Genomic DNA, 12,397 nt, shown 5'->3' on the forward strand with positions numbered 1-12,397 from the left:
AACGAATCAAATAGGAATGAAAATTTTAAAATTCCATCCTCATCTTTGATCCTATTTTTAAGTTTTCTAAAAATGTGTATTTGAAGCATATGGGAAGGTTCTTGACATCTTTTATATTCTTTAGGAGAATTAAACTTTATATTTCCGTGAAATATTTCTTTGAGCGCCTCAAACCTTGAATTTCACTGAAAGCCTTACTTAACGATTTCTTTGCGGGATCCAAATAACATAGTATGGCGTTTCGTAAATTCATTTAATTGGTAGTTTCACCTGAAATTTTGTTTTCACCGTCGTCATAGTCACTTTCACTAAACTTACTTCATTCATTCATCGATTTCTCAAAGAATGAGGTTGAATTCGTACTCGTTGACTGTCAATTAATTTTTAAATTTTACAATTAAGATCCTTTATTTGCCCAGGATCTTTCATGATTATCTAATATATTTGACCACGCTTTCATTCATGTTCTTGAAAGTCCGTGAAAAAATCGCTTGAATTGTTGAAATTTTTATTTTAAAAACTGAATCTTGACATCAAGAAGCCTCTAAGTGGTTATCCTCCTATTGATCATGATACTCTTCTGTTTACCGCTTCTATTCTCCTATTTTTCTGGAGTTTGACATCTTATTTGTAAAATATGGTACTACGAGGGGTTTCTTTGATTTTTTTATGCAGCAAACATGTCTATCGATTGAAATGCACTAATCGTCGAGAATTTTTTTCCGTTCTCTATGTGAATTACGGAGACTATATTAGTCGATGATCTAATTCCATTATTTTTCTTTTTTTTCCACATAACATATTACTTTTCGTAATTCTATAAGTGCTCCATTCCTCCTGCTTAGTCAAATATTTCAGTTTATTAAATGATTGGTTCTGGTTTTATATGTGATTGCTTTGCAAAAAAAAGACTTTCATGTTTATCTCAGTTTTATTTTTATTATTTTACTTCTTTCCTCAGTATTCAACTATGTACATTCATTAAGATGCTCAACACAACAACTTTGAGCACGAAATGAAACGTTAGATCCATCGAAAAAAGCAGCCTTTAGCTACTGTACTTCTACTTCTTCTAATTGAAATCCTTAATATAACAGTTTGCATGGGCGTTGGCTTAAACTTTTATCCAGATCCTGCCACGCTACCGCTACCAAATTTATTAGGTTTTTCTTAGGAAACGACGAAGCGATGTGTCTTTGAAGAGCTAGAAATTGTTATTTTCGGTTAGAACGAGAACCTCCTACGTGGAATTCTAACAGAAATAACTATTAATAAGGTGGTGGGATACTTATATCAAGTGTTTTCTCTGCGTAGAATAAACAAGACGTGTTGTTATTAAGAAGTGGACCAGATTACATTTTGCAGCAAACCGTTTCTATCGTTTTTGTTACTCTTTTTTTTTTTTGAATTTTATAGTTGCTTAGTTGCTTGGAATTCGGTTGACGGATATCCATTTATGCATGTAAGCGGTACACATTATAAATTGTTAAAATACATAAAATTATGGATATTAATATTACATAATTCCAATCAACATTTTTTTTTGCCGTGTGCACATTTAATGATTTATGGACATCATGAGGAAGTTGTTAAATTTTAGGCCATCCTTCTTGATAAATAACGAGTCATGTTTTGTAGGAGCTTGTGGAAAATTAATTTCAATATGTTCATGAAAAAAAAAAACTGCTTGGGCGAGGAGGAAAAATTAATGATCGAATACTAAAATTAGAGACTCATAGAAGACATCGAAAAATAAGATTGCGTGGAAATTTGGCATCAATAACCAGTGAGTTTTAGAACCGTTACCAATTTTTAGTGAACATTTCTTAAAGAACTGGTTATGAGATCAACTCCAGGTAAAACAAGTGTCTTTTTTCCCAACAACAGAATCAGTTTACATTTTCAGAGTTTTTCCTACTATCCTACAAGATTTTATCTTAGAATGAGCGAAACTCACATTGATTTTGTTGCATGCTCCTAGTCATCTCTATTTCGTCTCCTTTTTTTTTCTTGAAACACTAATCGTGCACTTTTAAGGCTTTTTCATTTAATTAACTCAGACATTGGTGAAATATTTGACATAACCAAAGAGGGATTGCTCGATGTTGAGCCTGATGCTCAACATAATTCCATGTCACTTCTCGTTATAGGGTCATGATGTTTATGTTGAAGATGAGGAACGGCATGCAATATCAAGTAATAGCTCGCATTCAAAAACAGAAGATGTTTACCTTCCATAGACGGACCCCTAGCCACATATAGTAGAAGTGAATAGAATAAGCATCTATGCAAAGAATTAGAAGGAAATGAAAAAAAATTGCGGATTTCTGAACTCATTCGCTTGAAATTTCGGAAACACATTCCGTTTGCTCTCACATTTATGAAAAATAACGAGTTAGTTATCGTTGGTAGCGAAAAAAAATCCAGAATAACTATATTTACTCTTTTTTATCTAAATAATCCTGTTATTACTGGTTGCTCGATTCCTGTCCATATTTTCCCTTGAAGTACTTGTTTTGCAGTAAATTTTGTAAATATTACAACCGTTTTATTGTTTTTCCTGCAATTTTAAGCCAATATGTTGTAAAAATTACTCGCAACTTGCATAATTTTGCCCGTCTTTTTAGATAGTGAAGCTATAAATCCGTGATCTTTGGTTGGACCTGAGAAGAAATTACCACAACTGAGAAATTAATCTAAAAAATTGTTATACTCTCAAAACTAACTGTTCGCGAATGTTCTGTGTATGGTCTTAGAAGAAACTCATTCATTATCTTTCCAGTCTCTGTCATTCTCGCCACTCCCACTCCTGTAAATACTGTGGACTAATCTATGTACCTCATCAAAAGCTGTTAACTTGTTATATATTGCTACGATACAATTATGTACTACCTGTATTAGTCGTATAAAAATCAATAAATTAATTTTCAGATGGTCCGATTAGCAAAAGAGAATATACTGTTGCTTTTTACGGTAGCTGGTGTTGTAGCAGGTGTAATTCTGGGAATATCATTACGTGATCCAGAAGTAAGGTGGAGCAAACGGCATCTGAGTTATCTACGATTTCCCGGCGATGTCTTCGTTCAGATGCTGAAAATGCTTATTCTTCCTCTTATTATGTCGAGCATCATGTGAGTTACTTGCGTATGGATTTTAAATGGATATTTGCAAAAAAAATTGTTAACATCCATATTACAAGTTTTTATTACATGCCGATACTGACATAATATTTTTAACACTTTATTCCTGCAACAACGGAAAAAAACAATTTATTCATGGAGTAACCACAGAAATTCGAGAAATTATCCTGCTTTTCTTCTCTTGCTGTCCTGCTTCAATACAGCAGTATCATTCCTTTTGAACCACTTCTGAGCCAGAAATTTGGGCTAGTGATTGTAATTGTTCTTAGTTCAGTTATTTATTATATATAAAAAGGAGGTTTTGCTTAACTTTTGTGAGGAAGCAAACATTTCCTTTGAAAGCGTTCGAAAAAGTTCTCAACACTGAATGGAACTTGCAAAAATTAATTGTTGAAACCTTAATTTTTTTTTGACCTTATCTAGTTTTTTGTAACTTCAGCTTTGTTAGGAGAAATTTTCATGGCGGGAACGTCTCTCACTCTAACAAGGTTAACTGAAATTGTTTCTAGAAGAATCCCTCACTAATCATATATGTAGGCATAAGATGACTCCAGGAAACTGCATTGCTTGTTGCGTGGAAATCCTCGAGGGGGAATTTCCCAAGGTATTACCGGTGTGCTTGTTCGGGAGCAGAGAGCGTCGAAAACTCTATCATTGCTCACCTCCCTTTTTTCAGACAAGAAAAAAAAAACAAAAGATGAGGATGAAAAAATAGTCATGCTGAGATACATTCAGTTTTATGGTTGCATATCTCAGCCTTCAGGATGAAATCTCCGTTTGCTTCTGACATCTTTGAATGAAAACTGAAAATGGAGACGTATTAAAATTATTCTTCCAGAAAACAAATTTTAAACCTACTAGTTATGGCCACCAATTCTTCTGTTTAATCAAAGAGTTGTAATTAGAATTTACAGACTTAAAATTAACAAGGATAACATAGTCGCATAGATTTGTGTTATTCAAATTTATATTTTATTGACGAATGCTTAAAGTTTTATAGGAGTATTTTAATTAGTTCCTTATTTCTATTATTACTTTTTATCTTGAAGATTTCCGCACTCTTTCTTCCTGGTTCAGGACAATGAAAATGTTTTTGTAGAAGATATCTATCCGGCCTCTACGGAAGGCTACCAGATAAATATTGGAATGATTGGATTGCTGTGGAAACATTTTGTATGTTTTTATAATACTTTTTGCTTTCAGAACAAGCTTGGCTTCCGTCGATTCACATACAGCCGGGAAATTGGGAATGATATCATTAATTTACTACTTCATGACAACAATGATGGCAGTAATCCTGGGTTTGTTTGGCCATATTTCACGCTTACATATGTACAGGAACTTTTGCTCTACACTACAGGGTGGTCCAAATGAAGTGTGAGGGGCTTTGGAAAGTCTAGGGATGCGGTGATTTCTTGGGCCAAAGAAAACGCTAACAGGATTGTCTATACCTTCCAGGAGGATTGAGCCCCAGCCCACGGCGCAAAAAAGATGCTGGAGTGGTGTGAGACCAATCTTCCTGATTTCTGGATGAAAATGTTTGGGAAAAAATGAAAAGAAAACGAAAAACTCGTCCGGTCCCAATCCTTTGGATTTTGCTGTCTGGTCGATTCTAGGACAAAAAACATGCACTTCTAAGCACAAGTCACTGGATTCGCTGAAAAGAGCCGCGGAAAGGGGAGAAATGCTTGCGAGCATCCTCAGAAATTTCCGAAAGATATGTGATATCTGTATTGAAGCTAAAGTAGGTCATTTTTGATGTGATGTGTAAGATCTTATGTAGAATTTTATAACTATTACATGGAAAAAGTATTTCCTACTTGGATTGATGGTGCAAAGTTGCGGGTAGTTTTTTGCGTCACATTTCATGTGGACCTCCATATAAATATGTTACTCTCCTTACTTTTTTTTCGAAATCTTAAGCAGTTTCTTTTTCTAGAGTTAATTTTTAGATTTTACGGTAGGAAGGATAGAAAGGTAGGAATGGTTTAATGATGAAATATATTAGGCTGGACAGAAAGTCTTGTCACCAACTTTTCGAAATTTCCAGAACTTCCCATTTTTGGGAGGAACCCATGCTACACCATTTTGCAGTTGTAGAACATTCTCGAACCTTCTCCACAATAGGTACCGGGGGGCTTCCTTAACTTTAATCACGATGTCAATCACGCAGGAGCAACCTCGAGCTATCATCTTCTATGAATGCCGTGGCGGCGTTGGAGCAACGACAACAATCCGCAGCATGAACAGCAGAGTAGGCGAGGGCACCACTACCATCAGGACTGTCAAGCGCTGGTTCGCTCGCTTCGCAAGCGGAGACACCGACTTTGAAGTCAAGCGCCGGTTGTGACGCCCTCACGCTGTCGAAGACTCCGCCATTCTCGACGTCGTCAAAGAGGATCCGGAGATCAACACCAGCAGTATTGCGACGAGACTGGGGTGTAGCCATTCAACAGCCGTCAGCCGCCTCCAGGCCCTCGGCTACAGAAAAGTGCTGGCTCAATGGATCACTCACACCTTGACGGATGGCACCCGGTTTACCCGCGTATCCATCGGTCGATCTCTCCTTTTTCGCCCGCATCGAAAGGAGTGTCTAAAAATCTTTTATTGGAGATGAGAGTTGGGTCCTCTACGACTCTAACGCCCACCGTGCCGTGTGGCTCCTTCGAGGAGAAGACCCGCCGACGCAAGCCAAATCGGACCTCCACCCCAAGAAGAGTCTCCTTTGTTGCTTCTGGGATTCGAGGCGAATGCTGTTTTATGAGCTGCTCCCACAAGGCCACACCGTCCGGTTCCATAAATGCTGGTCAGCTCCAGGTACTCCCATCGGCCGTTCCAGAAAAACGGTAAGGAGGAGCTTTGGTGCACCTCCTCCACGAAAACGCTAGGCCTCATGTAGCTAAGGACACCCATAAAAAAAACTGAAGGAATTAGGCTAGGACACAGTGCCCCATCCCCCCTATTCTCCCGGCCTTGCACCCTCAGACTACCGCCTATTCTGGCTTTCTTAGCTAAGAAAATCTTCATCAGGTTTTAAGTAGTCGAACGGGCGGTCCGGGACTTCTTCAACTCCGAGTGTCCCCAGTTCTGGGAGAAACGGTACGCGGTGACCTGCCCATCAGGTGGGACACTGTTGTAATTAATAATGGTGATTATATTATTGATTAATTTCTATTTTCAGTTGAGTAAAAAAAAATAAAGCAGAAAAATGACAAATGGTGTCAAGTCTTTGTGTCCAGCCTAATACATGAAAAAAGATAAGAGGATCAAAAAAACGATGGATTTTTGTTTCTTTCTATCCTTATTTTTTCACTTTATTTAAAATTCAGGTATTGTTTTGGTCGTGCTTATACAACCTGGTAAATGGATGACAACCAATATTGAGGAAATTGTTGGTGAAGTGAACAAAGCACCCTGTATTTCTAATGCTATTGATACAATCCTTGACTTAGTAAGGTAAGCCCATTGGCTGTTGTAGTTTCGAAAATTCTACTAATCCTCTATGGAATTCGTTGCAGATCTCTTTTCCCAGAAAATCTCGTCGAAGCAACATTTCGATCTCAAAAAGTATGCATGAAGTTTTTAAATGGTTCACAGTCTGTAAATCCAGATTATGTTCTGAAAATGAGCCCAGGTGATTGTTGGTATAGCGTTGATAACTGTATTATCTTAAAAACGTTTAGTATTCTTATTCAGAAGCTCGCACCGTGTTCACAGAGCTTCCGGAAAAGGTCACATCTGATGGTATGAACATTCTTGGCCTCGTGATGTTCAGCGTAGCGCTGGGAATTACAATCAGCTGGATTGGAGAAGAAGGCGCTGCCCTGAAGGCATTTTTTAAAAGCCTTGAGGCAGTCAGTATGAAACTCATCTCGCTTGTCATTTGGTATGACAGCTGCTCTTATTTATTTCTTAGAATAATGATTTATTTGAAAGAAAAAACGAAAGAAAAAAATCAAAAATGAAATTTAAACAAAGAATAGCAGGATATTCCTTGTTTAGGTATTCACCTGTTGGCATTACGTTTCTAATCGCCGCACAAATAGTTGGAATGAAAGATCCAGGAAAAGAACTGCAACGATTGATGGGCTACATGATAACTGTTCTAATTGGCCTATTCATACACGGTTTCGTTATGTTGCCAATATTAATGATTACGGTAACTATCATAACCTTCAATATCACAATTTAACATTTTTTTACATCTCGACTTTTCAGTTGGCCAGAAGAAATCCTCTCAAATACGTCTATGGGATGGCACAAGCACTTTTGACCGCTCTAGCAACGAGCTCAAGGTATCCAGGGCTTTTTGTATCCCTAGGATTGTTGTGCTACATGAAACAATTTTAATCCCCAGGATGTTGGGATTTATCAATGATACTGTAACCAATTTCATCTGTTCTTAGCTCGGCCACATTACCGTTATCCATCAAATGTGTAGAAGAGAACAATGGCGTGGATTCTCGAGTAGCACGATTTGTTCTTCCACTCGGAGCCACAATGTACGCTTGCCGTTTCTTTTTTATCAGTTACATACATAAAAACCATTAAAAAATGAAAAAGAAAAGAAAAGAAAAGAAAATAACGACAGATGATTAATTTATGCCTTTATCTGCGATATGGCGCAAGCCGGCGATCATGTAATCACAAATATTTCATTCAAGAGTTATTCCTGAAATATAATTCTAATTAAGAAGATGCATATCTAGGACCTCTGTAGGACATCCAAGAAGCAGATATCTGGGAATTTGGATAAAGATTTTGCAGAGAATCATATATGTACATATTATTTCAAAAAGTATGGTTAATTTTAGTGAACTAACTCCTACCATCTCGTCTCTATCTCATTCCGATCAATATCGGAATTTTATCGCTTCGTTTGAAATATTTCTTCATGCTTTGTTTTTTCCTTGTAATTTTTTTTTCGGCAAATATGATACCTGAGTTTTTCACAACATGTGAATCTGTTCTCATTTTTCTTTCCTTCGGAGAGGAAGGATTCTAAGAGTGCAGATCGATGATTTTGGACCTCTTGGCCTTTATTTTAGTCAGAGATCTTTTTGTGGATTTCCTATAAATTTGCAGTTCCATCAGTATCTTGTCTCTACGGGAAAGGTTCCTTTTTCGCCGTTTTTTCAAAAAGATATAGAAAAAAGATGGTGAAAAATTATCCGATCCACTTAACTCTTTAGTCCTTTTCAGCATAACATGCACAACATCGAACCTGTCAATACTCATCAAAATTATATTCTGTTTAGATGATCAAGAATTTATTTTTTTACATACTTGCTTTTTTGTGCTCTCTCAAAAAAAACCGTTGGGTTCAATCTGGACAGTTTCCGAGGTAGAGGAACGCCATCGTGGGCCTTTTCTGTTATTTTACTCCATTGTTTACAAAAAGTATCGACAACGGTTTGAAAAACAAGCATTTTTAATCGGTATCGTAACCAATGTTTTAATATAATGATGTAGACAGTGATCATTGTCCAGAACCAACAGTACCTCTAACATTTTTACATTCGAATGTGTTTGCGAAAAAACGGATACCGCAACCAATGTTAGAACAACACAGTATACACTATAATTTATAATATATTTATGTACACAGGCTCGTTTTGAATAGTATAGTTTACGTTGACTCGCGTAGACTCGATTATACAAGTTACAAGGAATTTTTCCCCTATGGTGATGTTTTTTTAACGGGAGTAGATGAGAAAATGTATGTGGTGGTTCCAGAAAGTAGTTATTAATGTTAATATTATTCCATAAATGTAGTATAATGTCCATGACTGCAATAATTTGAAAAAGAAAACACGTACTTTATCTCGTTAATTCATTAATTTATTCTATCCATTAAGATACAATAATGGTGCATCGAAAAAAAAATGAAGAAAAGAAAACACTCTTTGTCTCAGTCAGAATATTTTTTAAATGGCACCAAATATATTGCCACCAAAACTTGGCGCAGCTTTTTTGGTGGTGGATAACACATCAAAAGTGTGGATCTCGTACTAAAGAATGTGGGAAATACTTTTACGACAATTGTTTCCCAATCCAGAACGCTTAGTATTTGTTAGTTTATCTACGTGTCATACTTCGGACGACCAACTTTGCCAAAAAAAAAAGAAAGGAAAAGAAAGAAAGGAAAAGAATGAAAGGAGTACATTGGGACCCTAAGCGAACACTGACAAGGGACCCTAAGCAAGAGATTAATTGTTGTTTTTCACAGTAATATGGATGGTACAGCACTGTACGAAGCGGTAGCCGCCATCTACATCTCACAATGCGTTGGATTGGACTTGTCGTTGGGCCAAATAATTCTCGTGAGGTCAGATTTAGAAATTATGAAAGTCTCCATTCCTTTTGTGATGATTTCTAAAATAGTTCTTTTCATGCTTTTCTCAAACACCTCTTTATTAACTCTGAATATTTAGCCTCACGGCCACGCTGGCAAGCATTGGAGCTGCAGGAATTCCGCAAGCAGGTGGATTAATCTATGTAAACATCACTATCAAGCGATTCGGTTGAAAATAGCTACTTTTCAGGAATCGTCACCATGATTATGGTTTTAATAGCAATAGGTCTTCCGTCGAACTTATTTATTTTGATATTCCCTGTCGATTTCTTCCTGGATAGAATTCGTACTACCGTGAACGTTCACGGAGACAGTATTGGTGCAGCGGTTGTTGGGAAACTATGCGAAAAGTACCTCAAACAAGGTGAAAACATTTTTAATATTAAAACTTTTCCTGACTTTATTATGATTCCTGCTTATTCTTTGTAATGTATGCTGATATTGTAATACTGTAGTAGCTCTTTAAAACAAATTTTTGGTTTCATGTAAGCAGGAGTTCCATCCGTTGCATTTACCGAAATGTCGAGAGGTAAAAAATAAGCTGAAGAAATTTCATATTCAAAAAATGTGTACTACGATTTTCAACTTATTGATTTGCATTACAGGATCAGCTGAACGAAACGAGCAGGGTTACAGTATGCTATCGACGCATGCTAGCCCAAATCCACCGAAAAGGATCAGCGTCGGGAATCATCACTATGAGAATTCGCATATGTTGTGAGATGGAGAATCTCTCTCGATGAGAGTAGTATTTTTTTGGATAGAATTGCTTAAAATCTTTAGAAATTGTAATCATTCTACTTTTTTTAAAGTTCTCTGATGTTCCCGAATGTCTTATTCCGTTAGAGTCAACGTTTGTTGGATTGTGTGTGAAATTATACATCAACTTTATTTTTTTTAATATAATAATGTACAAATGTGACGGAAGAAGAAGCTCGGATTCTCAAGTATAGTCAACTGCTTGTTTACGTAAGCAGAAAATCTTCATTTGTGTGTACCTACCATAACAAATTAGTCAAGTATGATTCGTGTTTTTTTTTTGGTTTTCCTCATTTTAGCGTTCAAATATGTTATCCAAGTGTTTATGTACTATAGTATATACATGTGAATGTGTACAAAATCTCATTCAAACTCAGTCATCCTTATAAGTAATAATTTCAATCTCATATATGAGATCCATCGATCCTCATTCCTTATTCCCATCTCCGCGCCTCTATGGGACCGTTTAGCCAGGTAAAGTTTTGGGTGTTACAACCAGTAGCAGCTCTCGTTGAGCATATGCTGATCATCAGAAGTTTTTTTCATTCTTCAATAGAAATTAGATTAAACAACGAATCGCGTTATCACATTATAAATACGCATTATTGTACGTAATAATTGAATAAATTTGTTTTGACTTCTTTTTTTTTGTCAAATTCGTACTTACTATTGATTTTTTTTTTAACTGTGCAAAAAAATGTGGAAGAATGCAGAGCAATCCTTCCCCAAGCCCAACATTATGGACGAACCTTCATGGTCCGGTTTCATTGTACTGTTTGAAGGAAATAAACTATCCTTCCCTATATTTTTTTTTCTCTGCTATCCGTAACATAATGACATATTACGATGTGATAAATTATGTATTAGAAGTTAGAATTGAAATTTTCAATAAAAGCTCCGACATAGTTACTATAGCAGGTAAGAGAAGAAAACAAAACATACTTATTTACAAGAATAATGCGAAATTGAACAGCAAATAGAGTATACAAAACAAGTACAAACGGCCCATCACCGCCATGCGCGGCCCACCACCGCCATGCGCGGCCCATCGCCACCATGCGCGGCCCACCACCGCCATGCGCGGCCCATCACCGCCACGCGCGGCCCATCACCGCCACGCGCGGCCCATCGCTACCATGCGCGGCCCATCGCCACCATGCGCGGACCATCGTCACCACGCGCGGCCCATCGCTACCATGCGCGGGCCATCGCTACCATGCGCGGCCCATCGCTACCATGCGCGGCCCATCGTCACCACGGGCGGCGCACAGGCGGTGCATCGTCATCACGGGCGGTGCATCGTCATCACCGTTCGCGGCCCATCGCTACCATGCGCGGCCCATCGCTACCATGCGCGGCCCATCGCTACCATGCGCGGCCCATCGCTACCATGCGCGGCGCACAGGCGGTGCATCGTCATCACGGGCGGTGCGTCGTCACCACGGGCGGTGCATCGTCATCACGGGCGGTGCATCGTCACCACGGGCGGTGCATCGTCATCACGGGCGGTGCATTGTCACCACGGGCGGTGCATCGTCATCACGGGCGGTGCATTGTCACCACGGGCGGTGCATCGTCATCACGGGCGGTGCATCGTCACCACGGGCGACCCACACGTAGCCTCAAAATGAATTGAAGCACGATGCATTTGCATATACGGATGCGCTCGAAGTGCACTGGCCCCACCACAATCCTAACCGCGACGCTGCGCCGCGCTGGTTCGAGCGCTGTCGCTTAGGCAACTGCCCCGTGCTTCATGTCCTTTTCACCTTACTATAGTCTGCTACACTGCACACCACTGACACAGTTGCCCCGTACATCGCACGGGTGGAAGTTGCACTTACCGCCAACTTCTTCAGGGTCTCCTCCACTCGTCAATCTGTAGTGAGCAGTGGTCAGGGAGAGAACAAGACGAAGAGGACAAACACTTGTAACATGAAGGACATGATACTGAAACTATTGTCACATGATCTTAGAAATATCATTTGCAAAACACATTGACCAATCGAGATCGATCAGCCGACCACCAGCATCTCGATATACAGACCAGGCACTGCGCCATATCAGCAATGAGGATTGACCTCAGTCAAGATTGTTATCGATCTTTATTCTGGATAACGCTTCGCCGTCTTCACCTCCGTCA

The 12,397-nt window shown here is 38.6% G+C and overlaps 1 protein-coding gene across 2 annotated transcripts in view; it reads left to right on the forward strand.

Annotated features, from left to right (window-relative positions):
- Positions 1–10,216, forward strand: part of RB195_026171 (uncharacterized protein) — a gene marked incomplete at both ends in the record, with an annotated part of 16,531 nt that extends 6,315 nt beyond the window's left edge. The window contains 13 exons of one of the 2 annotated variants that reach the window (XM_064214606.1): positions 2,932–2,973; positions 3,026–3,131; positions 4,344–4,441; positions 6,470–6,596; positions 6,659–6,774; positions 6,837–7,026; positions 7,143–7,299; positions 7,359–7,435; positions 7,547–7,642; positions 9,370–9,468; positions 9,575–9,624; positions 9,686–9,859; positions 10,101–10,216. In XM_064214606.1, the coding sequence (XP_064070487.1) occupies positions 2,932–2,973; positions 3,026–3,131; positions 4,344–4,441; positions 6,470–6,596; positions 6,659–6,774; positions 6,837–7,026; positions 7,143–7,299; positions 7,359–7,435; positions 7,547–7,642; positions 9,370–9,468; positions 9,575–9,624; positions 9,686–9,859; positions 10,101–10,216 (1,448 nt within the window). Of the gene's footprint in view, positions 1–2,931; positions 3,132–4,343; positions 4,442–6,469; positions 6,597–6,658; positions 6,775–6,836; positions 7,027–7,142; positions 7,300–7,358; positions 7,436–7,546; positions 7,643–9,369; positions 9,469–9,574; positions 9,625–9,685; positions 9,860–10,100 lie in introns of those variants that run through there. The other variant, XM_013450836.2, reaches the window with a different exon arrangement.
- Between the last annotated feature and the right edge of the window lie 2,181 nt (positions 10,217–12,397).

The sequence above is a fragment of the Necator americanus genome, chromosome X (genome assembly GCF_031761385.1).
Source record: "Necator americanus strain Aroian chromosome X, whole genome shotgun sequence".
NCBI lineage: Eukaryota > Metazoa > Nematoda > Chromadorea > Rhabditida > Ancylostomatidae > Necator > Necator americanus.